Below are 27,721 nucleotides of genomic sequence, written 5' to 3'. Positions count from 1 at the left end.
AGAATAGCTCTTTTTCTTCTGCTGGACGCAATACAGATCCTCTGTTCATTCTATATCTGTTATTCATTCTATACCTGCTAGGCATTAACCTCTACAAAGAATCAGCCAAAGGCTAGTAACATGATGATATAAAGATGACATCATTATCTCCCCTTAAGTTCCTCGAAAGTTTCCTGCAAGGAAAAAATATATTTGTAACACAATACAATAAATGCTATAAAAGAAATATACATGAAGTGCTTTGGTAAATGCTGTTGAATTGGAATTTAATAAGCATATAAACTTTAGACCTTTTTCCAAAAACACTTTTCCCTTGAAACAAAACAGATTTATTCTTATGATTTAGCAAAGGAGACAGAAGGACATCAGTGCTGACCTGAATTGAACAGTGTTTTATTCTTAATTACAAGACATTTTTCCCTTGAAAATGAACACTGAACAAATTGATTATTAATGGTATCTTTGTCAACAGGAAAACATAAATAAAATACTGTACCAAAGCCAAGTTTGACATTTGATATTTTTACAGAATAACAAACCCTACCAACAGATTTTTACAAATAACTTAGCTTAGAGTCTTAAGGTTAACAAAACACTATGGCATCCTTTAGATCTCTTGTTCTTTACAAATATTCTTTGTGGTAGATGGTATTATCTCCAATTTGCAGATGGAATCTTTGTTAATGTTATTTATTTATTTATTTATTTATGTAGATGTTCAATATGTGCCAACTAGCACAAGGGATAGAAATGCCAGCAATCTAAAATGTTCAATCTTAACTGAACAATGGTTGTAGCCTTCAAATTCTATGCTCTACCCTCCACATTATAACCCTCTGTCAAACATAATGAATCATGAATCATGTTATTAAAATAGGACATGTGTCTCAAGAAATAAATTATACATATGTATATAGTAAAAATAGTCTATGAAGTCATTCATCTTTTCCAGGTAGACTATAATGTTGGTATTTTACCTCATTCCTCAATGTTAGGATACGGGTAAATTTCAATTTTGGTATAATAAAGAAAATAGTTCATTTTAATGCCCAAATATGGGATTCTTTAAGTAGTTGGAAATCTTCTAAAATTAATGATTTTATAATGTATACTAAACAACTGCATATTGTATTCTGACTATATTAATATTAAAAACTTTACAAGGAAATTACTGTCATGCCTATTGTTTTTAAATGTACATGAATATCTCTGTGGAAGTCTTTCCCCTAAATGGACCTCCTAAAATACTTCTGTAGAAGTCCTTGGCCCTAAATTGAAGCAAACTATAATCAAAATAAAGATATATAAAGCCTAGAAGAGGAATTATCATTTTTACTCTTGTTGCTCAAATTCTATCTAACAATACATTATACTAGATTTGCACTGTTTTATAATGGTTATGCTCTCTAAACCAGATACACAAAAGGCTATAAAAATTGTCAGTCTATCCTGACAATAGAGGATCACACAAAGATTTATTTGTAGATAGAATTATCAAAGTATTATTTCAGTAACAATAGCATCTGTTCAATAACAATAAAGGAAATAAGATGTGATTTTTAAATTTTCATTTTATTTTTTCACTTGGTACTTTAATCCAAAAAAATACTATCTTAACATTCACTAAAAAAAAAAAAAAAAAAGAGCAAACCAGATAGACGAGGTCCCTGTCCTCAAAGTTACTGGAAGTAAATATTCCATTTGTTTATTCCTCTCCTCATGGCTCCTTTCTCTTCTTAATGTTCTTTGGAATGAGTTGAATTAGAATCAAGAAATTAGTCTTCAGATTGCTACTTAGGCTTTTAAAATTTATGCTTCAGAAGCTGAAAAAATAAAAGAAACTTCGAGTTTAATATCAAGAAAGCAGATATGTACCTCTCAGCAGAACAAAGCTTTCAGTTTGGATAATATTTCAAGCCTTATTTCTTTCTTTTCCCTTTTTTTTTTAAATGTTTTAATTTATTTCTGAGAGAGAGAGAGAGAGGGAGACACAGAATCTGAAACAGGCTCCAGGCTCTGAGCTAGCTGTCAGCACAGAGCCCGATGTAGGGCTGGAACCCACGAACCACGAGATCATGACCTGAGCCGAAGTCGGACGTTTAACCAACTGAGCCACCCAGGCGCCCCTCAAGGCTTATTTCTAACTCTTCTCCATTCTCCTGAACTTATTTTCATGCTCTCCTTAATCACCAAACCTTTATAAATTGGTGTAAAGTGGTGGCACTTACAAAGTGCCCTTGGTCACTTAAACTTGTCATCTTTCACAATCCCTCTATGACACTTACCTTAATGTACTGAAGTGCTTTACTCCTTCAGTCCTGTTTTATACATAACTTGAATGAAGTCATATTAATATGTGTCTCCACATTGATTTTCACCTATGTTCCTTCAAGGGGTATATGCATACATATGTTGGGTTTGTTTTTTTTTTTTTTTTTTTTTTTGAGCTTTCAATCTGACATGTATGCATTAGGCAGTCAAATATTAGCACATTTCAGAAAACCTAAACTACTCCTTTGGCTTAGATTCAAAGGAAATATACATAGAATCCACTGACATTTCCCTAGCAATGGTAAGTGCTTTTTGCCATTGGGATGACTTTAACAATGGTATCAAGTACCAAATGTCTTATTGCCCCCAAAATCCAAATTTGTGTATATCAAAGAACGACTGAAATTAGGTATTCATATGGTTACATTCGAAGATTATTAGTGTAATAATGAATTTTCAGTCTATTATTATTATAGAAATTCTCAAACTGTTGAGTTTTCTGGGGGAAAAGAATCTGATAAAACAGAATTAACTGTTGGAAAGATTTAAACAAAGGTGTTCAAGTTTCCTAACTTCTCCAAGCCTTTAAAAGAACACATTCTGAAAGTCCTCTGAGGACACAAAATTTCTCAAACTTAAATCTGATCAAAGGTATTGTTTGGGGGAGAGAAGCAGAGTGGAGAGTGCATACTTATTAATATCTTAAGAAATATAGAAAATGCTTAACCAAAAATTTTGTGTTTCTAGAAGATGATTTTTAGTTTTTTTAATGTTTATTTATTTATTGACAGAGAGAGGGAGGGAGAGACAGAGAACGCCAAGCAGGCTCCTTGCAAATGTGGGACTCAAACTCACAAACTGTGAGATCATGACCTGAGCTGAAATCAAGAGTCAGACGCTGAATGGAATGAGCCACCCAGGCTCCCCAAAAATGACTTTTAATGTATGTAGAAAAATACTGTAGAAATTTTGAAAATTATCGAACTGTATAAAAATAATCAGACTGTAAAATAATGCTATTTTTTCAAATAATTAGTTTATCTTGGAGACTCTGGGTGGCTCAGTTGGTTAAGCATCCAACTTCTTCAGCTCAGGTCATGATCTCGCTGTTTCTAAGTTTGAGCCACTTGTCAGGCTCTGTGCTGACAGCTAGGAGCCTGCAGCGTAGAGCTTGTTTTGGATTTGGGGTCTGCCTCTCTCTCAGCCCCTCCACCACTCATGCTGTCTCTCTCAAAAATAAATAATTAAAATTTTTTTTAAAATTAGTGTATTTTAACTACATTAATTCCCCCAAATTGTTTCAGCCTTAAGCTAAAATAACTTAAAATAAATAAATAAAATAACATGATGGAGAACAGCAGTAATTGGACACTGAGAAAAAATGAAAAAGAATTCATTTTTAGGCTCAATCATTGGCACTATTATTTATTATTTAATATGCAATTTTAGTCACAGTCACGAGATAATCATCCCTGGCACCCAGGAACTAGCCTGACACATCTAGACTTCAGTGTTCTTAGGAGATGCCTGACACAGCTAGGCAATGGTTTTCTATTGTATGTAAAAATCTCACAAAACACCAACATCGGACAAGGTTACCCTGTGACTGATGAAAGGAGAGGGAAGAAAAAAGCAAGATCAGTTCATAATACTGTCTATGAGACAAAAGCAAGATCACTATGCAAATCACAAAAATAATAGGTTTTATTGTTAATAACTGTATCCAATTGTCTAGTGTGACTGATATTGGGTAGTCAACTTGCTGAGGTAATCCAATCATTTACCTGTACTGAACAGAGTGAGACAAAAATAAAGTGGACACATATTTTCTGCAGGGAGACCATATATGCATATAGTCTGATAAGAAGGCCACTTCTATTTAGTCCTACTTCACAGATTTGGTTCTTTTACTTTTTTTTTTTTTAATTTTGAGAGAGAGAGAGCCATGGTAGGGGCAGAGAGAGAGAGGGAGGGGAGGGAGGGAGGGAGGGAGAGAGACAGAGAGACAGAGAGAATTCTAAGCAGGCTCCACAGTGTCATAGTGTAAAACCCGCCATTGGGCTTGAACTCACAAACAGTGAGATCATGACCTGAGTTGAAATCAAGAGTCAGCTTCTTTAACCAACTGAGCCACCCAGGTGCCCCCCCAGATTTGGTTCTTAATCAGTTAATTCGCTGTCTTACCAAAGGAAAGGATGTTAAGTTGTTTGGGTGTGTTATTTAAATTTAGACTTCGGTGTTTTTAAAAAATACTCAGTAGTTAAAAAACTATTCAAAGAAAAAGTATTTTGGGTTAAAACACATCTGGGTACTAGATGTGTACCATCTGAAACTCATTTACATCCTCTGAGGCTTACAGGGTCAACAATAAACTGAAAAAGTTCAAATATAATGTAATTATCAATTAGTTTTAACCAAGACACACAAATGTTAACATCAAATAAAGCATGAAATAAGCCACAAGATTCAGACTTTTAATGCTAATAAGACCTTCTGCTTTCTAAGTTAATTGACTTAATGCACACAAAGTATGAGCGGTGTGGGAACAGATTTCCTCCATAAATGCTGTCATGACAATAATTGTTTGGGCTCAATAGCAAGAACTAGCTTTATCTTTAACATCTCCAATTGAGTGTGTTCGCCACATACTAAATGGGGTCGTTTTAAATAATTTTCTCAGTCATAAAATTGTTTTTAAAACACAATATCCCCCTTCCCCTAAAAAATCCATAATATGCCACGAACTCTTTATAAATGAAAAAGTAGTTGATTATGCTTGAAACAGACTCACGGGGTCTAAGTTTATTTGCATTCCTTTTTTCTATTACTTCCCCGGTGGTGGTTTCAGCATTCGGTGTTTGACTGTGTCCTCAAACGCGAGTACCTAAGGTTCCAGACATCAGTATTCTGAAAAGCATTACAAACCCACCAGGCCCGGGTCGCAGGTGGCCTCTGAGCGGATCCGCCCCGCTCGCGGTCCGGGAGCCGCCCTTAAAACGCTCACGTGAACTAAGCGACGTCCAGGGCGGCCGCGGCGCATGCGCGCAGGAAGGGGAGACGCGACTCGGCTCGGCGCTGAGTTCCGGGGACCTCGGCGCCGGCGGGCTGGACCTTGACGCTGAGGCGGCGCGCGCAGCTGTCGCGACGTGACCGCGCTCCACCGCGCGAGGCTCACCACTGGGACCCACCTGGGTCCAGGCTGTGCACCCTGTCTCTCTGCGGCGGAGGACTTGCCCGCGTCGACGCGTGGGCGGGTGGAGGAGGCGGGGCTGGGGCCCTAACGCCAGCGATTGGCTGATTCCGCTTTCCCGTTCCCTTCCACTCTGCAGAGTTCTGGTGTGGAGTGACCGCGGAGTAGGAACCGGCTCTCTGCGCGGATGCGCTTTGCTTTTTCAGGGAGGTGTTAACCTCGCCCACGGGAGTTTCAGCTCTCCACCTGCCGAAGTTTCCAGAANGTCGGTGGGAGATGTTCGCGTTTATGTTTGACTCTGCATGAGTTTTTTGCTGACAACTTAAATGACTGATTTTTCTTTTTTGAAAAACATATTTTCTCCCTCGGGGGCTCGCTCATATCCCTACTTTCCATGACAGATCTTGACGACAATATATGCAAAAAGTATATAAAGATGATCACTAATATAGTTATATTGAGCCTGATCATTTGCATTTCTTTAGCTTTCTGGATTATGTCTATGACTGCAAGCACCTATTATGGTAAGTATGAATGCTCTAAGTTGTTTTTCTGTAATCTAATGGGTGGAATTGAAAATTGTCTCATTAATGAAATACAAAACTCTGTCTTCTCAGTGGTTATGAACTGTTGTGTTTACTTAACTCCCACGGTCCCAATTTACAAACATTAAAATATAATCACTGCCTTGAACGTTAATAAACGCAGCTTGTGGTAATTCTAGTTAAACCTGTTTTTATGTTGTATGTAGTTATTACATCTATCTTGAGAAATCAGTGAAATGAAACAGTTTTGTAAAGCAATTGCAGTGATTTTTAAAATAGGAATATTTGTAACTATTAGTTTCTTGTATCCTGCAAAAAATCTCAGTAAAAATAAAAGGTAGTATAGTGTTTACACTTGGAGAGTTGGAGGATTTGTCAGCTGTTTTAGTCACTTCAGAAGAACAGATTCCTTTTAAAGTCTGAAACCACATTGCAGACTCTGGACTCAAATCTTTACAGTTTCGAAGCCTCCTTAGAACATACATATATGCCTTTACACAGATTCCTGGGTACTTCTATAAAAATGTCATGCTGTTCAGCCTTCAGTGAAAAGTAGAGTGAGAAAGCAATTGCCATCTCAGACCTGACCCTTTTGCAGACATGTGAATAATTGAATGGGTGATGTTCAGGGTTCAGAAGCTTTCAGAGTTTTTCGTTTATAGTGATTCACAGTAGGGGATGAGGATTTAGTAAAGAGAGGTATGGGAGAAAAGTCTTGTTTGGGCTAGTATTAACTAATACTTGAACTCAGTGGAATAAACCAGGATTTTTAAACCCAAGTGTCCCTCTGCGGCCAAGCACCTGATCATTGCATCTTAAACACATGGGAATTAGTTTTCATTTTCAGACGTATTAATTTTTGGTTGAAGATTTGACCCTCTTTGTCTCCCATTTTCCCATTTTTGATAGAAACATACACCCACGCAATAGTTCAGATTTTTTCGTTACCGTAATCACTCAGTCTTGGTGTGTAGGAGTCTGTCAGGAATGGTGGGGACTTTGAACAAGAAAGCAATGGCCTGTCTAAAGGAAGTGGCCTCTCTCCACTGCAGTGAATTCTGCCACGTGAGCCTGAACTTCCACGTTTTAAAACATAAGCCAAAGTTCTGGATTTTTATACTGAAATATCCTTATCTTTAAATATTAACTTCCAGTTGTTTAAAAACATTATACTAGCCAAACAAAATATCTGTGAGCTAGATGCAACCTTTGAAAAAATTGGATGGTTGTTAATTGTTGAATGGAGGTGTGTAGCTTTTGAGAATATTACTTTAAAAAAGGAAAAACTTCTACAAGGCAGAAAGTGGAATAATTCGATCCTGTTAAGAAAATAGTTTGCATTATGCAGTTCTTGAGATTTAATACATGACTCCTTCCTAAAACAATGTTGAACTATTCATTGAAATATCAAAACTTGGACAGGACTTAATTTAGTCATTCCCCAGTAGTGTTATCTCTCTGGAAATATAAAAGTCTCAACACATTTTACTTTGGTGACTTCATCTCTGTTTTTCTACTTATGACAGTATTTTAATCCAGAATGCAGTTATCAAAGTTTACAGCCAGAACTAACATGTTCACACTTCATACAATTTGTGCTCTATCTTTATAACTTTTAGGTACTTTACGGCCTGTTTCTCCTTGGCGTTGGCTGTTTTCCGTTGTAGTTCCTGTTTTGATTGTCTCTAATGGCTTTAAAAAGAAAAGTCTAGATCACAGTGGAGCCTTAGGAGGTATGTTTTTCTTTTGAATGTTAACTATAATAAATGCTTGCTAATATAATTTAAAATGATGTTTTCTAAATTCTAAATATATGAGACTAAAGTCAATGTTTTGTATTTCAGACAATGATAGAGTTATTGCTCAGCATTCCTATTCTTTCAAAATTGCAGATACTAACATACTCAGTGTAACGTACAAATTTAACTTCTTAATTGATGTCAAGTTGATTAATAGAATACATTTTTTTTTAGTTCCTTGGTTATTCTGCTCCTTTAGTTGTATTAAATTATCTGCTAGCAAAAACACTGGCAAACTCCTAGATGTAACATAGAGGAGTTGGTGGAAAGAATTGTTCTTGGAAGTCGCTATTTGTAGCCTCAAGCAGAGCAGTCCAAATTAAGTATCCTGGATTTGTTTTTCAGAACTGAGTTAAGGACAAGCCATTTATTTGTTCTTTTAGCACATATTTATAGAGCACTTACTATATGCCACTCTTATAGAAACTGAGGATGTGGCTGTGAACAAGGACAAGGTTTCAAGTTCTTGTGGAAATTTTATTCTTTAGAACAGATAGTAAAATAATACATAAAAGTTTTTATGTAATAAAGTTTGTGAGAAAAACTAAGATAATAAAGAGTGTATGTTGGGGGACCAGGTGTTCTTTTGTAGATGGGGTCAAGCATAACCCATTTCTTTAAGGAGGTAGATGTGAACCAAGACTTGAAGCCAGAGAAGATCTGAGAGAAGCATGTTCCAGGCTGGCAGAAATCACATGTGCAAAGACCCTGACATATACCCTGCCTTATTTGGGTGTGGACATAAATTTGACTGGAAAATAGTAAAAAAAGGAAAAATAGTGACAGATAAAATTGAAGAAGTAGGCAAGGGCCAGATAATTAAGGAGGCTTGTGGGACACAGTAAAGATTTTATTTCAAACTAGGTGGAGTCTCACCTGCCTCAAGTCAATGGGTTACCATGATCTGATATGACATTGAGAATTTCATATCCTGGAAGTGTTACAAATCCCAAGACATGAGAATTCCCCTCAAATACTACATGGAGGATAAGATCACTACAGAATGACAATTGTTTATAACTGGCAGGTCTTGGAGCCATCTACCCAACCTTCAAAATATTGCACATTAGCCTAATCTAGCATTGTAAACATACTCTGCCTCCACTGTATTCACATAAAGCAGATGTTTCTCAAAGTTTTATAAACTTGAGCAGACCTTCATGAAAGAATATAGCATGATGAGTAAAAGAACAAGTGCTAGAATCAGGTAGGATGGGTTTGAATAATAGTTACAGCAGGCTCCTGGGTGGCTCAGTCATTTAAGCATCTGACTTTGGCTTAGGTCATGATCTCATGGTTTGTGATCAGGGCCCCTATCCAACTCTGCATTGACAGCATGGAGCCTGCTTGGAATACACTTTTTTTAAAGGTAAAAAAAACAAAACAAAACAATAAATGAATATTAGTTATGGCTCTGGGAGAGTCACTTAACCTCCCTGTGCCTCAGTTTTTTCTTCAGTGAAATGGGATTTTTTAATATCCAACCTAAAGAAGGATATACCATGAAGTTAATACAGCTTAAACTTCATGGCATCTTCACTTGCAGTGGTACCTTCCAAGGCTTTGGGAAGAACCTTAGCAGTGTACTCTCATGGTCCTATGGTTTTGTAAATATTATAAAGGTAAGAGCTATTTGTGTGTGTGTGTGTGTGTGTGTGTGTGTGTGTGTATATATATATTTATTTATTTAATTTATAAGCATCAGGCCCTACAAAACCTTGATCTACCTCTGATTTCATTCTTACAGTTTGCAGTAAGAATTAAATCAGGTAATCACAATAAAGTTCCTAGCTCAGTGGATAGACATAGCCAGCATTATTGGCTGCTTGTTATTATCAGGCTAAGCCTCTTTCTTCATAATTGAGAAACGTTGTTCAAGGACTTTTTTCCTCCCATGAGGGTAGTTGAATTGCAGTTAACAGACACATTGACATTTTTATCTTTTATCTTACCATATAATCAGTATTATGTTTTATCTGTTTCGCAGATGCTTATGTTGTGCATGCTGTGTATCAGGCGCTGCTGTTAGCACTTTGGAAGTATTAACTCATTTAAAGTGAATAATTTGAATGGTCTCTAAATATAATAACACAGAGTTACACTTTGTTAAAAATGTCCTTTCTCTGGGCGCCTGGTTGGCTCAGTCGGTTAAGCATCTGACTTCAGCTCAGGTCATGATCTCATGGTTCGTGGGTTCAAGCCCCGTGTCAGGCTCTGTGCTGACAGCTAGCTCAGAGCCTGAAGCCTGTTTCAGATTCTGTATCTCCCTCTCTCTCTGACCCTCCCCTGCTCGCTCTGTCTCTCTCTCTCTCAGAAATAAATAAAAAACATTAAAAACAAAATTTTTTTAAGTCCTTTCTCAAGTAATCCTGCCTTGGTTGTTATCATTCTTGAAAGAAGGGTCAGGTCCTTCTTGAAATTCTTTCTTCCCCTGGTTCCCATGTTATATATTGCCCTGCTTTTCTTTTTCCAGTCATTACTTTTGTTTCTTTCCTGCTACCATTTCCTTTTCTGCCTTTTAGCCCTTGGGCCTCTACTCCTCTCCTAGTCAGCTTGATTTAGAATTAGAAGGTACGTATTTAAATTCAAGGACTTCCACTTGCTATCTCAGTGAATTTTGCTGTCGCAGACTGTGCATCTGGAGTTCTCTTTTGTCCAGCAAGAGAGTGGACGCAGAATTGAATACAACAAAGGCTAGTGTCTGGGAAGAGAGAAGAGCCCCAAATAAGGGTTTCATCTCTGTATTTATTGAGCTTACAAGATATTACCCACGTGGTGAACCTGAAGAAAACAAGAACTTATACACGTGAACATGGAGAAAACAATAAGATAGCAATCATTAAGTTGTGTGTAAGTAACAAAGGGTCTGGGGGCAGGTGGCGTTTGTGATCAAAGTACAATAATATATTGGCATCAGATGGAACATACTCATGAACCTATTGGAATATATCGCTAGCTAACCTTGGGTGTTTTCACCCCGTGGTGGCAGGTTTCCAACCGTAAGCTTTTTTCCATTTAAGTAGAACCTATTTCCCCACATTGTACCATATTACCCAACACCTTGGAGTCTCAATTTCTTCATCTCTTATGAAATAGTTCCTTAAGGCTTATTGGTGAGGTTCACACAAGATAATTTATGGGACAGTATGTCTTTTTAAAGCAATAAAACATTTTATAAATATTTACTCTTAGTGATTTGTTGTCTGCTTTCAATTATATTGTAAACTTCCAGAAGACCGGAGTGGATCTTATGCTTCCATGTCCCATGCTTCTTTGAATAGTGCTACCCATGTAACAGGTGCTTAGGAAATATATGATTGATTCTTTTTAATGTTTATTTATTTATTGGAAGGGAGGGAGAAGGAGAGGGAGAGAGAATCCCAAGCAGGCTCTATGTGTCAGCACAGAGCCCAACACGGGACTTGAACTCACAAACTGCAAGATCATGACCTGAGCTGAAATCAAGAGGATGCTCAACCAACTGAGCCAACCAGTCGCCCTTCTACATTGATTTTAAAACCTCTGTTCTTTTTTTCTAATCATTTCATTCCATGAATATTGGTATCTTTTGTTTGGAGTTTTTTTTTTTTTTTTCCTTAGGAATAAAAAATTGTAATGCTAGTTCAAATTATATAGGACTTGGGAATACCATCCTGGAGTACGACTATAAATTACTTAAACTGTCAGTTTTGTAATTTGCCTATCTGTAAAATGAGAAGGAATGATAGTATCTACAGCATTGATTTAATGTGAGAAGCCATACACATAAAAAGGTTAGCACAGTACCTGGCACACACAATAAGTATTTTATAAATGTTAGTTATTGTTATTGTTTTTCTTCTATTCACAGTCATAGGAATTTTACTAAGATTGTCCATATCATTACTTTAGTGTGCGTGGGACTGGGAAGAGTTTCAGAACTTCCTTAGGAAATGGGTGTTAAGAGCCCCCCATGACACAGGAAGACATAACTCAGTAATGATGGAAGAGAGGAGGGCTTGAGGCAGTGCTTAAGGTGGAAGTGGAGGCCTTTGATCACTTTGAGAGAGAGTATTTCTAGAATAAGGAGGATCACATGAGGGGATGTATGGGAAAGTAATTATAAACTGTAAAGCACCGTGTAAATGATTTCCTCTAAAGAAGTATTTGTGTTCCTTTGAACTCAGAATGGACAATCTGTCATCAGATTTTTGGTTTGACAAGTTTAAATTTAATTTCACTTACCAAGACTATAAGGCATAATGGTTTACCATTTTTTTTTCCTTCATTCATTCAACAAATACATAGTCAGGGTCCCCTGTATGTCAGGCACTGTCCTGGACAGTTAGAATTTAGTAGTAAAGAAAATGGATAAAAATCCCACTGTCACTCCTGAAACCAATATTATACTATATGTTAAATAAGAAGAATTTATTTTTTTTAAGGTTCCTTATTTATTTTGAGAAAGAGAGGAAGAGAGAGAATCCCAAGCAGGCTCCTTGCTGTCTGCGTGGAGCCTGACATAGGGCTCGATCCCATAAACCACGAGATCATGATCTAAAGCCGAAATCAAGAGTTAGACACTTGACTAAGACACCAGACACCCCAACTAACTATAATTTAAATGAAAACCTAAAAAAAAAAATCCCACTGTCTGAGAACTTAAAGTTTTAGGGGAGACAGATGATAAATAAGATTGGTTTGAGGCATTTACTATTCAATTTTTTTTAATGTTTTATTTATTTTTGAGAGGGAGAGAGAGAGACAGACAGACAGACAGAATATGAGCAGGAGAGGGGCAGAGATTGAGGGAGACACAGAATCCAAAGCAGGCTCCAGGCTCTGACCTGAGCTGTCAGTACAGCGGGGCTGATGTGGGGCTCAAACTCACAAACCGTGAAATCATGACCTGAGTTGAAATCAGATGCTTAACTGAGCCACCCCGGCGCCCCAGGTTTGAGGCATTTAATCCCCAGAAATATATGCTATAAATGTAATAGAAATGCACGCAAATGGAGTATTGTCTGGAAAGGCCAGTGGTTGTATTCCATGTGGCCTTACAGAGGGTGGCCTTACCTCTTTTGGGTTACCATAGTTCAGATCTAGTGATCGGTCTTTCTGAAATAGAAGCCTCATTCTGTCAGGTACCCGGAGTTGACCAGACCTAAGAAAACCAGTTTATGTTGCTCATTGTCACAAGGAACTGGTATTACCAGTCAGTATGCCACTTTATTAATCTGACAAAATATGGAACTACTCAGGGTGCCTGGCTGGCTCAGTCAGTGGGGCATATGACTCTTGATCTCAGAGTCATAAGTTCAAGTCTCACATTGGGTGTGGAGCCTACTTTAAAAATAATAAAGTATGTCTTTACAAAAATATATAGAACTAGTGGATTGCAAACTGAAATACAAACATCACTGCTATGGCATGCCCAATTCTTGTAGCCAGGCCACTTGAGAAGAAAGATTGATTATAACTAGAACATTTCTTTGGTGGTATTAGATCTGAAAAACAGTCTATGTGATGCCAGCAAGCTGAGTCTAAGGATGCAGAGGCGCATCCCACAGGACCAACCAAGAGAGTCCCTGGGTGTGTGCAGGATAGAACTCAAATGTGAGTCAGCAGGAAGTGACAGCGAAGTTTGTGAAAGATACAGAGAGAGTCCAAATACAGACAGAGTGCCTGTGAGACACAAAAAGGAAAGGGCAGAGAGTCCCATCTTTGTTTGGGGTCTGGGGTATTTGAGGATTGTGGTCTGGTGTATGTGCCCTCTTAGGCATCCAGGAACCAGTTAGAACAAAGAACAGGGCCCAGGTGTTACTTCTTGGAGCTAGGCATCCAGTAGTCTAGCACCAGTGGTCTGGAATACACATATGATGGCTTCTTCAGGTCATTCTCACTTGGTCCTTCCTTGGAAGTTATCTGTTCTAAAGAAATCACTAACTCCTTGTCCCTTACAAGGAGAACATACAATGTTTGCTTTATGAGGCATGTATAAAATGGGGGTGCAGGTCCTAGCAAGAACAGAAGAAGTGAAGGGAGCAGAAAGCAGATTTTTATCGAGTCTCCATATTTTTATAGAGCCCCTATTTTTATAGAATTTCCCTATCTCCAATTTTGCAAATCCACAAGTCAAAGGGTCCCATCCCTTGTATGGGATTCAACAGTTCTGTCAACTCCTGGTTCTTTGGCCTTCATGTTCTTTACTTTGGGCTAATGAGCCTTCTATTGATTCCCACAGTCTTTCTGTAGGTAGATTACCAATGATAGAATTGAGTATATTTGAGTTTTATTATAAAATTCTAATTCTGCCTTTCCCATTTTTGCCTGTCAGGGTTTTTATATCCAGGTCACCATGGTTGAAATTTTTAGTGTAACTCTACTCCTGCTATCAGAGACATTTGTAGACAGTGTTGTTTTACTTCCCCATATGGCTCTGTTAAGTACAGGATTTACCTGTTTAAAACTCAGAAGGCAGCCATAATTCTTGAATCTTGAAGTGCTTTGAGAGCACCCTTTTGTTATTCATATCAGCTTTTAGTAATGACAGTTAGAGATTCCAGAGGTGGTTCCGGGAGATGGAATCTAGAACTGGAGACTGCAGTTACTAATTTAAGAGTTCAGACATAGCTAGCAGTTGCAAAAAATTCCAAGGTATTTTTAGACTACATGAAAGAAATCATTCTTTCAAAGTACATTTCCTTTGATTGATTTCCTCATTCTGAACCTGTCATCAATATGAACATTGATCACTTCCTGTAGTATTTTAAAGTGGTTGAAGTAAAAAAGGATGTAGATGACTTACAGGATTTCGGTGTAGGTTGTTTTAGGGCCCTCTTCCTCTGGGTTTGTTTACAAACAGTAGAATGAATTGTTAATAGTGACTATAGAAAAGGGACGGGGAGTGGTGGGGGTGTACAGAGACATTTTCACATTTACTATGTATACTTGCATATTTTTGGCTTTTTCCTCCAATAGTTACGTACTACTTTTGTAATACTGTAAAATCAATCGAAAAAGACTTAAAGGTTGAACAGGGTTTTCCACTGCAGCTGCTTTTATTGCCAGTGATATTAGTAAAATTTATTAAAGGCCTTCCACATCTGGGTAATATAATAAGCATGGTATAAATATTGTTTAACTTTTCACAGCAAGCCATTGAGGTAGGAATTGTCGCTATTCTCATTTCACCAACAAGAAATTGAGGCTCAGAGTTGGGAAACATTTATTCAGAGTTAAGTGGAGGAGCCAAAGTTTGAACTCCAGACTATTTAACTCCAGAGCTAAAGCACTTTGTTAGTTCTTTATACAGCATGACCCTACTTCTTGCACTTTATTTTTTTTAGTTTATTTATTTTGAAAGAGAGAGTAAGTGAGGGAGGTGCAGAGAGAGAATCTCAAGCAGGCTCCACACTGGCAGCCCAACTCGGGGCTCGCACCCACGAACCATGAACTCATGACCTGAGCTATATATAAGAGTCAGATGCTCAATGGACTGAGCCACCCAGGCGCCCCCTACTTCTTACACTTAAAATGCACTAAACTTGGGGTATTTGGGTGACTCAGTCCGTTAAGCATCTGACTCTTGGTCTCATCTTAGGTCTTAACTCAGGGTCATGGAGCCTACTTAATAAAAGTACTGAGCTTGATAAACTTGAGTAAAGTGCCAATATTTGAGTATCTCTGGAGGGATCAGTCAATAAATGTCTCACTAGTTGTGGTATCTCAGTGTTGAGCTAACCAACACAGTTTCTACAGAAATAAAAACCTGGTCCCTTGTTCTGTTATTTTAAAAAGATATTATTTAATACTTATTTATTAAATAGATATTAACACCTGCTTAATATCTATTCTATTTATAGCTTTATTTAATGTGATAACTAAAATCTTTATATAACAAAACTGAATATATTTATCTTAAAAGTTACAGAGAATAAAAATTGGGGTTGGGGGGGCATTGTTTGTTTAAATTTTAACTAGGCTCCACATTCAATGTGAAGCTTGAACTCATGACTCTGAAATTAAGAGTCTTATGCTCTTAATCCTGACTGAGTCATCCAGGTGCCCTGAGAATGGAAATTGTTAACAATAAGTCAGGGATAGAATTTGTACTTAGAAATACTAGCAGGCAGTCTGGACAGAGCCACATAAGATAACAGTCCCTTGGTGTGATTATCACATTCTGGGAAACTGGTCCCCAACCCTGCAGGGCCAGAAGGTGGATTTTTTTCACACACCCCCTCCAAACTGGAAGTTTAGACTTAAAGTGGCCAAACTCGTGAGAGATTAATTAACAATAAATATAAGTTTTTTGGGGGGCCACTGACCCTGCTTAAAGGCAGAGTTAGGACATTCTCTCCCTAAAAGGAAAATTATAAAATTATTATAAAAGGGATGCCTGGGTGGCTCAGTTAGTTAAGCATCCACTCTTGATTTGGCTTAGGTCATGATCTCATAATGTGTGAGATCGAGCCTCCTTGGAATTTTCTCTTTTCCTCTCTCTCTGCACCCCCCCATAAACATTTTTTTAAACCCACTAAAAAATTTTATTTAAAGAAAAACATGTTTATAGGGGCACCTGGCCGGCTCCGTCAGAACATCACACGACTCTTGATCGGAGGGTCATGAGTTGGAGCCCCACCTTGGGTGCAGAGATTAATAAATAAAACTTTTTTTAAAAATGTGCTTATAAGTTGAAAAGAACACATAGAGAAGAAGGAAGGTGCCTGGGTGCCTCAGTCAGTAAGCCACTGACTCTGGGTTTCGGCTTAGGTAATGATCTCATGGTTTGTGAGTTCAGACCCCACATCAGGCTCCACCAGTATGAAGCCTGCTTGGGATCTCTTCCCTGCTCTCTCTCTGCCCCTCACCTGCACATTCTCTGTCTCTCGAAATACCTTTAAAAAATTTTTTTAAAGGGAAAATAAAACTTGAATATATATACCTATTTTTATAAAAAGAAACACAGGAAAGATAAACTAGAAAATAATGAAGTTTTTATCTACAACGAATGGAGGGAGAGCAATATACAGACAGAGGGGGAAAAGGGACCTGGGAGGAAATGACCCTTCTCTGAATATGCCTTTTTGTGTAAGTTTGACTGTTGAACGGATGCTAGTGTTCTACATATTTTTTTTAATTTTTTAATGTTTTATTTATTTCTGAGAGAGAGAGACAGCATGAGCAGGGGAGGGTCAGAGAGAGAGGGAGACACAGAATCTGAAACAGGCTCCAGGCTCTGAGCTGGCCGTCAGCACAGAGCCCGACGCAGGGCTCGAACCCAGGAACCATGAGATCATGACCTGAGCCAAAGTCGGACACTTAATCGGCTGAGCCACCCAGGCACCCCACCCAGGCACCCCATCATATTTTAAGAAATAAAATTAGAAAGGATAGGCAAAGAAGAAATCTAAAACTGAAAGCAAACTAAAACAAATGAACCCAATTGTATTTTAAATTAATACTATAAGCACACTGGAGGGAAAAAGAAAAACTTATGAACACAGATTTAACTGTATTCCTTCAGTCTTGGGTTCAGTGAAGGGGAGAATTGCAAACAAATCCTAACCTATTTTTGGTGTGGTTTTTTTTTGTTGTAGTAAGAGTGAAATAATTCTAAAAGTTTTAAATGTGATAGGAGATTGAGAAAATGAGTGAAATTATTGTCGTTATTTGAAGCCGGGGTTCTCACCAAGGAAGGAGGCAAGCATACAAATGTGGAAGGGGGAGGAGGAAGAGAATCTGTGGAGATGGATTGTAGTGAGAGTTCTTGGTGTGACCTTGTGATTTCTAAAGTACATGCATGTGTATATATGCACATGTACGTGCATGTGTGTATATTTGTGAATTCCTATGTATGTATGTATTTGTCCTGTCCACAAAAAAGTAAATACTCCCCAGTAACAATGAGTACACTGTGAGATTTGCCACTAAAATGAACCAAACCTTCTCAGAGAAATGACTGGTTCCAGGGCTGGGGAAAACTAGGTTTGGGAAGAGCCTAGAGCATCTTGTTATGCCAGAAAGAAAGGCAATACTAAAAAGAAAAGAAGATGGGGTTATGACACACGGGCGCTGTGGTGAGCTTATCTATTTTGTCTGTTATTAGTATAGCGCCCCCTGCTCTCTTTTGGTTACTGTTTGCATGGGCTATTTTTTTCAGTCCTTTTACTTTCAACCCTTTTGTGTCTTTAAAGTGCATTCTTTGTGGACAGCAGTGGACTATGTATTTTTATTTTACTTTGACAGTCTATGTCTTTTGATTAGAGTGTTTCATCCCCTTACACATACTTGTTTGTTTGTTTGTTTTTTGGAAGATTTTTTTTTTAAGTAATCTTTACACCCAGTGTGGGGCTCAAACTTAACAACCCTGAGATCAAGAGTTCTCTATCAATTGAGCCAGCCAGGTGCCCCTATCCCCTTACATTTAATTACTAAGGAAAACCTCATTTCTGTCATTTTGCTATTTGTTTCTATATGCCTTATAGTTTTTTGTTCCTCATTTTTTGTATTATTGTGTTTTGTGTTTAATTAATTTTTGTAGTGAAATGTTTGAATTCCTTTCTTATTTCCGTTTGTGTATATTTTATAACTATTTTCTTTATGGTTACCACAAGAATTACAGTTAACATCCTAAAGTTGTAACATTTTAATTTAAAATTTTGCCAGCATAACATCAATAACATGAAAACTCTCTTAATGTCTTCTTTACTTTCGAAAAATATTTTGAAAAATAGTTTGGCTGGGTATCAGCCCTCCAAAATTTCTGATAAGAAACCTGTTGATAATTTACTGAGGATCACTCGTATGTGATGAGTTGCTTACCTCTTTCTGCTTTCAAGACTGTCTCTGCCTTTGAACAGTTTGATTATAATGTGTCTCAGTGTGGCTCTCTGAATTCATTCTACCTGGAGTTTGGTAAGCTTCTTTCTTGCATGTTTATACATGTGTCTTTCATGAAACTTGGTAAGTTTTCAAAAAAAAAAAAAACCTGGGAAGGTTTCAGCTGTTATTTCTTCAAGTAATTTCTCTGCCCCTTGTCCCTTTCTTTTTTTGGGGGATTCCCACGATGTGTGCGTTCCACTTGTCCCTTAGGCTTTGTTCACTTCTCTTCAATCTTTGTTTTATCTGTTCTTCAGACTGGATAATTTCCTTTGCGTGCCTTCAAGTTCATTGATTTGTTTATTCTGCCTGCTCAGATGTGCCTTTGAATCTGTACTGAATATTTTCAGCTCCAATATTTCCTATTGGTTTTTCTCTAGATTTCTATATCTCTATTAACATTTCCATATTCCGTATTATTTTCTTGACTTTCTTCATGTCTTCTTTCCATTCTTTGAGCATCCTTAAGACTGTTGTTTTGAAGTATTTGCTTAGTAGGTCCACCATCTGGCCCTTCCAGTGACAATCTCCATTGATTTTTTTTTCCCCTCTGAATGGGCCGTACTTTCCTGTTTCTTTGTATGTCTTGTGTTATTTTTGTTGAAAACTGGACATTTAAATCTAATAACGTGGTAACTCTGGAAATCAGAATTTCCCCTGCCCCAGGGTTTGCTCTTTTTTGGTTTGCTTTTGTCTTGTTTTTGATTGTTGGAGGTTGTTTTTGTGCCAGGGATCACCCTAAGGCGTAAACTTGAGGTCTTCCAAGTCTTTTCTGAGCCTATACCTTTCTCTGGGAATGCACTGTGACCTTCTAATTTTCCCCATAAATGTAATTTCTTTTGAATGTCCTTGTCTTTAATGTGTGGCTCTCCAGAGAAGGAAGAACAGAAATGAAAGGAAGCTGGTATGAACCCTTTAAGTCCTTTGGCAGTCGCTTCAGCCAGACAAGAAATGGCTTGGCAACAGTAAGGGGTGGGGTGCAACAGTGGCTGCCATCCTCTGTATCTATATCTGCCTTATCAGAAGCAGCAGTCATTGATCAGAGTACAAATCCTCATATTTGAAAGACAAGTCCAGGGGCTCCTGGGTGGCTCAGTCGGTTAAGCGTCCGACTTCAGCTCAGGTCATGTCATGATCTTACCATTCGTAGGTTCAAGCCCCACATCGTGTTCTGTGCTGACAGCTAGCTCAGAGCCTGGAGCCTGCTTCAGATTCTATCTCCCTCTCTCTCTGTTCCTCCCCTCCTCACATTCTCTCTCTCTCCCTCTCTCTCAAAAATAAACATTAAAAAAAATTTTTAAAGACAAGTCCTTATTGTCCACCCTGGCTTTCACAAGCTGTGTGCAGACTGCTCCTGCAATTCCTACACTGCCTGCCATGGGGCGGACAGTGGTAGACGGGAAACTGACCAAAATTAACTAGTTTCCCTTCCAAGCCTTCCTTTGAAAGTTACAAGGCTTCAATAGCCTCCAGTGTTCCAAAAAAGTTTTGTAAGACAGAGTCTGCTTGCGCAATTGTTGTCTAGGTGGAAGACAGATTCCTGATGCTTCCTCCTCCTCCATCTTCCCAGAATCCTCCGTCTCATTCATTTTTGTAGAATTTACTAACCATTGTGATAGTAGAAACTGGGGTTCTTTGCTATCTCAGCCACCAGGCTTTACTCCTAAGAACATTTTCTTTTTTATTTTATTTTATTGTAGTGAGAGAGCACACACGAGTGGGGGAAAGGGGCAGAGAGAGAGAGAGAATTTTAAGCAGGCTACATGCTGAGTGTGGAGCCTCGTGCAGGGCTTGATCCCATGACCCTGGGATCATGACCTGAGCTGAAACAAGAGTCAGTCACTCAAACAACTAAGCCACCCAGGCATCCCTTATAATAACATTTTCAAATTTTCTAACAAAGGGCTTTAAGGATTATCTGAGTGATTTAAGAAGCTAATTCCAGCAGATATGCATTTTCTTTATAGAATTACTGATAGGCTTTATAACTTCTCAGTTTAGCAACCTAGAACAAGTTAAGTCTCAAGCATATTTGACTGATTTAGCAGTTACTTTCAGTGGCCTCTTTATATATTGGTATAATATCAGGAGTACATCTTTCTTTCTTTTTTTTTTTCTTTCCTGCTTCATGAAATGTAAGCTTCCCTCTTTTTTGTTCTCCTGATTGAACAGTAAGTACTATAAGCCTTCCTCGAAATTGGTCATTCGTGGAAAAATGAAGGAAGATCCCTTTCTTCTTTGTCCAAATAAACAAAAAGTTGAAAAATCTAAAATTACATTCACAGAAAATACTCCCATTTTTAATTTCATATAAAATCCAGGGTTGTTTTCATAGATCTACATAAGAAAACACAGCTAAGAAACACTGTCTCTGTCTTCTTCCATAGTTTATGAGGCTCAACAAGAGAGTATATAAAAGTTTTTTGAAAAGCCAGAAAGCTAGCCTTTAAGTAGAAAAAAAAGATCCAGGATATTGGGAGGGTGGGGGAGATGGGAAAGAAGGATGTAAAAATTAGAAGCCTGAAAGACTCCACAATATTAACCTCTCTGCAGAAATCTATGGTTAACTTAGAAATTTTCCAAACTAGCTGTCTATCCAAATGTTACATATGACATACATAGTATGTATTGACTAATAATAAATCACTGCTATTTGTTGTGTTCTGTAATTTTATTACAAAATAAAATATCTACAATAATACATTCATATATTCATAGTTTGATTCAATGGAGATCAAAATATGCTAAAAAATCTCTCAATTTAATCAAACCAACATTTCGTTTACTATTTGGTAATATCTGAACTGGTAAAAATGAAAATGTATTAGAAATGTACATTTCGGGTGTAATGTGAATAAGAGCTGAAAAAAATTCCTTTCTTTTTTTCACAGCATTAATGTATGGACTAAATATAATTCTGTGTGTGTATATATATATATGTTTCTTTCAGGACTTGTGGTTGGATTTATCCTAACCATTGCAAATTTCAGCTTTTTTACCTCTCTGCTGATGTTTTTCCTTTCTTCTTCAAAACTCACTAAATGGAAGGGAGAAATAAAGAAGCGTCTTGATTCAGAATACAAAGAAGGTAAAATGAATTATGTTTGACATCACTTAAAATAGTAACCTTTATTTCAGCCTAACATAAGCTTACAATCAGAACATGTTTAGATTGTTTAAACAGATAAATTTTATTTATTTTTATTTTTTTAATGTTTTATTTATTTCTGAGAAAGAGAGAGAAACAGCGTGAGCAGGGGAGGGTCAGAGAGAGAGGGAGATACAGGATTTTGAAGCAGGCTCCAGGCTCTGAGCTGGCTGTCAGCACAGAGCCCGACGTGGGGCTCAAACCCACGAACCGTATGAAAATGACCTGAGCTGAAGTCGGGCGCTTAACTGACTGAGCCACCCAGGCGCCCCTGAAACATAAATTTTAGATGAGAATAACTTTAAGTAGTAGCCTAATTTAGTTTATCATTACTTCATAATAGTAAGTAGCAGCGGAATTTTAGAAACATTAGAAAATATCATTAATTATTCTAAAATAATATAGAATATAGGCAAAGGTACCACCCAACTTTTAGTTATTTTTAAAATTTTGTCATTTTTCTTTTCTTAAACTTTAAATTCCTATAACTGCATGATTTCCCTTCTGAGGAGAAAACATTTCTTGTCCTTTTTATGTTGTTTGTAGGCGGGCAGAGGAATTGGATTCAGGTGTTCTGTAATGGAGCTGTGCCTACAGAGCTGGCCCTGTTGTATATGATAGAAAATGGGCCAGGGGAAATCCCAATAGATTTTTCCAAGCAGTACACTGCTTCCTGGATGTGTTTGTCTCTCTTGGCTGCACTGGCCTGCTGTGCTGGAGACACGTGGGCTTCAGAAGTTGGCACCGTTCTGAGTAAAAGCCCGCCAAGGCTGATAACAACCTGGGAAAAAGTTCCAGTTGGTGAGTCTATATTTAAGTTTCTTAAAAAAAACCAAAATGAACAAAAAAAACACCTGATTGATTGTTTCTTACCTAAAAGCCTTTTAAGAATTTTGGTTATTCCCCTTAATTGGAAAATTACTATAGGCTATTAAGTTAGTGATAATACTATTGCAGGAAATGTTAGTGAGTCCTAGGTAAACAATACAGAAATGCAGAGACCTATCAGTAGCAGAGGAAAAAGAAGGGAATGGTGGAGTATCTCTTGAGGACCCGTTATGTGGTTAGTGCTTTACCATAGATCTCAGTTCCCTGTTACCACTGTCATCAACTACTACTACTGCTGCTACATTTTGTCTCTGCCATCGCCTGCCCTCCTCCTTCCTCTCCTTCCCTTCCTTCTCCTCGGCTTTTACTCCTCTTTCTCCTCCTTTTCCTTTTCTTCCTCGCCTCCTTTTTTTTCTCTTCCTCATTATCATCATCCTTAATACTCTTAATATTCATGTGAATTGGTTCTTTAATTATTTTCCTCTTACAAACAAGGAAATTAAGAGAAGTGAAGTAACTTAGTTACAGTCACGTAACTTGGAGGTGGCAGAAGGAAAATTGAAACCAGGCAGTCCGGCTCCATTGAACCATTCCCCTGCACTGCTCAGACCGGCAGGAGTTAATGCAGAGAAAAGACTTCTTTTCAACTAGGCTATGCTCTGTGGATTATATGGAAGAGAACCCTTACTTTGCACTAGTCTTGGTGAGATGGGTACCAAAATCTTTTGCTTTCCTTGATTTCGTGTGTTTGTTGATGGTTAACCAGATCGTTTTATCTATGTTTCTTCCTCAGGGACCAATGGAGGTGTCACAACGGTGGGCCTTGCCTCCAGCCTACTTGGTGGTACCTTTGTGGGCATCGCGTACTTCCTCACACAGTTGGTTTTTGTTAACGATTTGGACATTTCTGCTCCCCAGTGGCCAATTATTGCATTTGGGGGTCTGGCTGGATTACTAGGATCAGTTGTAGACTCATATTTAGGAGCTACAATGCAGTTTACTGGTAAGAGCATCACTTCATTATTGCAACTTATTGGTGTGTTAAATGGGGAAACTATACGGGGGAAAAACATGGCAATGAAAACAGTGTCAGAGACAGAGGAAATTGAGAGGCCGGGAATGATAGGACAGAGTCTTTTCCACAATTTTGATTTAAAATCTTTTTGTGTATTAAATTAATCAAAAGAGAATTAGTCCTGCAGAACAATGAGGAGAAGCTATGTGGGAAGGATATGGCAGACGCTTTTGCTTATGGGACTTTAATCGCAGGAAAGCAGAACATTTGGGATCAGATCATTTTAATGCCCACCCTCCATTTGTTTTACAAGTCTGTTTGAGAGAGAATTATTGTACTACTCTGTACACATGTGACCCACTTTTCTGCTGTGACATGCTTTCTGTCCCCACCAAATTTTTAGCCCCACTCAAGATATATGGGAGACTTGGGTTTTCCCCTGAATTTTCTGTGCTTTGCTTTTGAGACTCTCCTGTCACGTCAGTATACTGACATATTCTGGTAGGTGTGTATTTCGTCCACACTCTGACCAACCATGCCTTCTCCTTTGACTCCTACAGTTAAGAAGCTGGGAGTCTGGAGAAAGTTTCCGTGTGTACAGTCCTTCCATTTCTCTTCATGCGTCAAGATCATCTACTTGCCCTTCTGCTTTGCTCCCCACCAGTCAGAATATTTGTTCTCTCAGATTCGTTAGTCTCATCTAGATACTAAGGAGGAAGCAGTCTGATTTTAGTTCCGTGTAAAGGTCAATAATTCGACACACACACACACACACACACACACACACACATTCTCTCTCTGTCTCTCCCCCCATTTTTTTTTTTTTTTTTTTTTAAGACCCTAGGTTTTATTCTAAACTGGGCTCTAACTGGGGAAGTTTCTGATCATATTGAGTGGGTTGAAAAAATAATGTGAACTGTGGGACAGATTAACTCATTCAGTAAATTCTTTGTGTGCCTCCTTTGCGCTGGCACCATGCTTGGTCCTGGGTTTCCAGTGCGGAGGTCAGAGACTTGATCCCTACAAGTCTTGGGGGCCTAATTTTCTCGTTTCATGACATCTCTGCTTTTAATATTCTCCCTTCTACCTGTGAAGGAGTTCCAGCAGTGTTGAGAGAACAGTATTGCGGTGTGCTGAAAATCACATTTCAAAAAATCTTTTCTAATTGAGGGTTCCATACCTCTCACCAGTGGATAATTATCCACTGAAATCAATTAAAAAAATTTTTTTAAATGTTTATCTTATTTCTGAGGGAAAAAGAGACAGAGCATGAGTGGGGGAGGGGCAGAGAGGGAGACCCAGAATCTGAAGCAGGCTCCAGGCTCTGAGCTGTCAGCACAGAGCCTGACACGGGTCTTGAACTCACAAACTGTGAGATCATGACCTGAGCCGAAGTCAGATACTTAAACCAACTGAGCCACCCAAGAGCCCCTTCACTGAAGTCAATTTAAGTGGCTGAGAATCTTTCAAAGGTTGTATCCTTTGGGTGGGGGAAGCTTATTTGTTTTATTTTTTTTTTTAATGTTTTATTTATTTCTAGGAGAGAGAGAGACAGCATGAGCAGGGGAGGGTCAGGAAGAGAGAGAGACACAGACTCTGAAATAGGTTCCAGGCTCTGAGCTGGCAGGCAGTACAGAGCCCGATGCGGGGCTCGATCCCACGAACCGTGAGATCATGCATGACCTAAGTGAAAGTCGGACGCTCAACCGACTAAGCCACCCAGGCGCCCTGAAGCTTATTTGTTTTAAATCAAGTCATTTGGATTTTCCAGCTCACTTGCTTCTTTTCTACTCCAGGTTTAGATGAAGGCACTGGCATGGTGGTCAACAGCCCGGCGAATGAGGTGAAGCACATAGCAGGGAAGCCGATTCTTGATAACAATGCAGTGAATCTGTTTTCTTCTGTCCTTATTGCCCTTTTGCTCCCAACTGCTGCTTGCCAGTTTTGGCCCAGCGAGTGAACTTTATTTCATTTACAAAGGCTGAAACTTTGGTAAATTCAGCTAAGTTTGCAATTCTGAGTTTCATCGTAAAAGAATAATTGCAATGGCAGAGAGGAAATACCAACTCTTCCCATATTCCACTGTCATGAAATTTCAAATTTTTCTTTAACTCCCTTGTAACTGCTAACATCTTCATAGTGAAAAATAAGTGTACAAAGAACTTATTCATATTTTTCTTCTGCTGAATAGAGCTTCTTGAGCAATGAAGCTATAATATCTACATATATTGCTATATACTGAACTGAAAATTCCTACATAGTAAATATAGATTTTGCTTTCATTAAACCAGTGTAGGGATTAAAAGTGTAATGCCAGTTACCCAAATTTTAGTTCTGGGTGGTTTGAACTGATGTGTGTGTGTGTGTGTGTGTGTGTGTGGAATCCTGAATAAGTATAGTCCTGGACTTCCATTACTTGCCGTATACAGTTGTGAAAAGTGTGGAGCTTGGTTCTTAGTGAGCTCTAAGGCCTACTTCACATTTGTTCTCCCTTACTCAGGGTAAGTAATGGAAAGAAAGTAAATGTCTTTTTCATATGACCGTTAGAATGTATGAAAAAGGTATTTTTAAGTAAAAGCAAAAGAGATTTATATCTTAAATATGTGCACCTTCTATTTCAGTTGATCTTTGAGCAGAAATTATCTTGTATTTAATATTTTTTAATGTATTTTCTAGCTTTCTTTGAAATGTATATAGGAATTTGTTTTACTTTGGCATCCTGAATAATTAGAGTCACTGGAAAGCTACTGTAATTATTTTTTTATTTGCTACCTAGAAGTCACTGGAAGATGCTATGATTTCCTATTCTGTACTTAAGTTATGCTCTTCTGTACAATATAGACTCAACTGAAATGAATCCTACTGTTCAGTTTTGTTCTTCACTATGATTTACTGTATGCTAAGGGAGTTTAATATGGTATGGATTATTTTGCTGAAAATATTTTAGTATATGTGCTGCCGAAGCAAGCACGTTGCCAAAAGTATTTAAAAATATTTCTCATATGGGGTGCCTGGGTGGCTCAGTCGGTTGGGCATCCGACTTTGGCTCAGTTCATGATCTTGCGGTCTGCAAGTTCAAGCCCCGCATCGGGCTCTGTGCTGATAGCCCAGAGCATGGAGTCTGTTTCAGATTCTGTGTCTCCCTCTCTCTCTCCCTCTCCCCATCTCTTGCTCTCTCTCTTTCTCAAAGATGGATAAACGTTTAAAAAAATTTTTTTTTAATATTTCTCATGTGATTTCCATATATCCCTCCTCTTCTTTTGCATTGAAATTAAAATTGAAGAGAGATTCCATCAACTAAACCATTATTATTACTAGAGTGGATAAAGCTTAGAATTCTTTACTGGTGGGGCACCTGGGTGGCTCAGTTGGTTCAGCGACCAACTTTGGCTTATAACCAACTTTGGCTCAGGTCATGATCTCACTGTGAGTTTGATCTCACTGTTAGTGCAAAGCTTGCTTCAGAGTCTCTTCTGTCTCCCTCTCTCTGTCCTCCCTGTTCATTCATTCTCTCTCTCTCTCTCTCTCTCTCTCAAAAACAAACAAACAAAAAAAAGAATTCTTTACTGGTTGCTCTACTACAGTGATAATTGAGAACAGAGTTGACTCAGGAAGAAAGAAAAAAAATGCTGACATATTTAATCCTTAAGCCAAGCAGCACAATGGATCTCAATCATTGGTTTTTACCTTTAGGTATAGATTGTAATCACCTGAGCATCTTTTAAAAAAAATACTTGTGTCTGGACTTTTCTTCCAAGGATTCTTTTTAGGACTTTTCTCAACTCTTGTTGTATATTAGAATCACATAGGGTGTTTTTTGTTTTTCTTAAGTAATCTCTACACCCAGTAGGGCTTGAATGTACATCCCCGAGATCAAGAGTCCCATGCTCTACAGACAGAGAGCCAGGCTTAAGGCGTTTTTAAAAACATTTGCCAAGTCCCCTCTCTAGACCAAGTAAATCTGAGCATCTGAAGGTGAAGCTCATGAATAGGTCATTTTTGGAAAGCTCTCTAGGAGATTCTAGTATTTAGACAGGTTGGGAACTACTAAATAATGTCCTA

General features: G+C 38.1%; 2 protein-coding genes across 2 annotated transcripts; one reads left to right on the top strand and one right to left on the bottom strand.

Annotated features, from left to right (window-relative positions):
* Window positions 1-24: 24 nt before the first annotated feature.
* LOC144240845 (uncharacterized) lies at window positions 25-5,842 on the bottom strand. Its single transcript, XM_077775263.1, has 4 exons — window positions 5,712-5,842; window positions 5,063-5,658; window positions 1,652-1,823; window positions 25-173 (listed from the first exon to the last, which is right to left on the bottom strand). Exons 1-2 carry the CDS (start codon window positions 5,840-5,842, stop codon window positions 5,142-5,144), a joined length of 648 nt encoding a protein of 215 aa, XP_077631389.1. The 3' UTR covers window positions 25-173; window positions 1,652-1,823; window positions 5,063-5,141.
* TMEM19 (transmembrane protein 19) lies at window positions 5,733-26,516 on the top strand. Its single transcript, XM_077775195.1, has 6 exons — window positions 5,733-5,985; window positions 7,626-7,739; window positions 21,619-21,756; window positions 22,363-22,617; window positions 23,438-23,647; window positions 25,456-26,516. Exons 1-6 carry the CDS (start codon window positions 5,856-5,858, stop codon window positions 25,617-25,619), a joined length of 1,011 nt encoding a protein of 336 aa, XP_077631321.1. The 5' UTR covers window positions 5,733-5,855; the 3' UTR covers window positions 25,620-26,516.
* The last annotated feature ends 1,205 nt before the right edge of the window (window positions 26,517-27,721 follow it).

Source organism: Crocuta crocuta, unplaced genomic scaffold (genome assembly GCF_008692635.1).
Source record: "Crocuta crocuta isolate KB4526 unplaced genomic scaffold, BGI_CrCroc_1.0 scaffold97, whole genome shotgun sequence".
NCBI lineage: Eukaryota > Metazoa > Chordata > Mammalia > Carnivora > Hyaenidae > Crocuta > Crocuta crocuta.
This window is presented reverse-complemented; position numbering and strand designations above follow the sequence as displayed.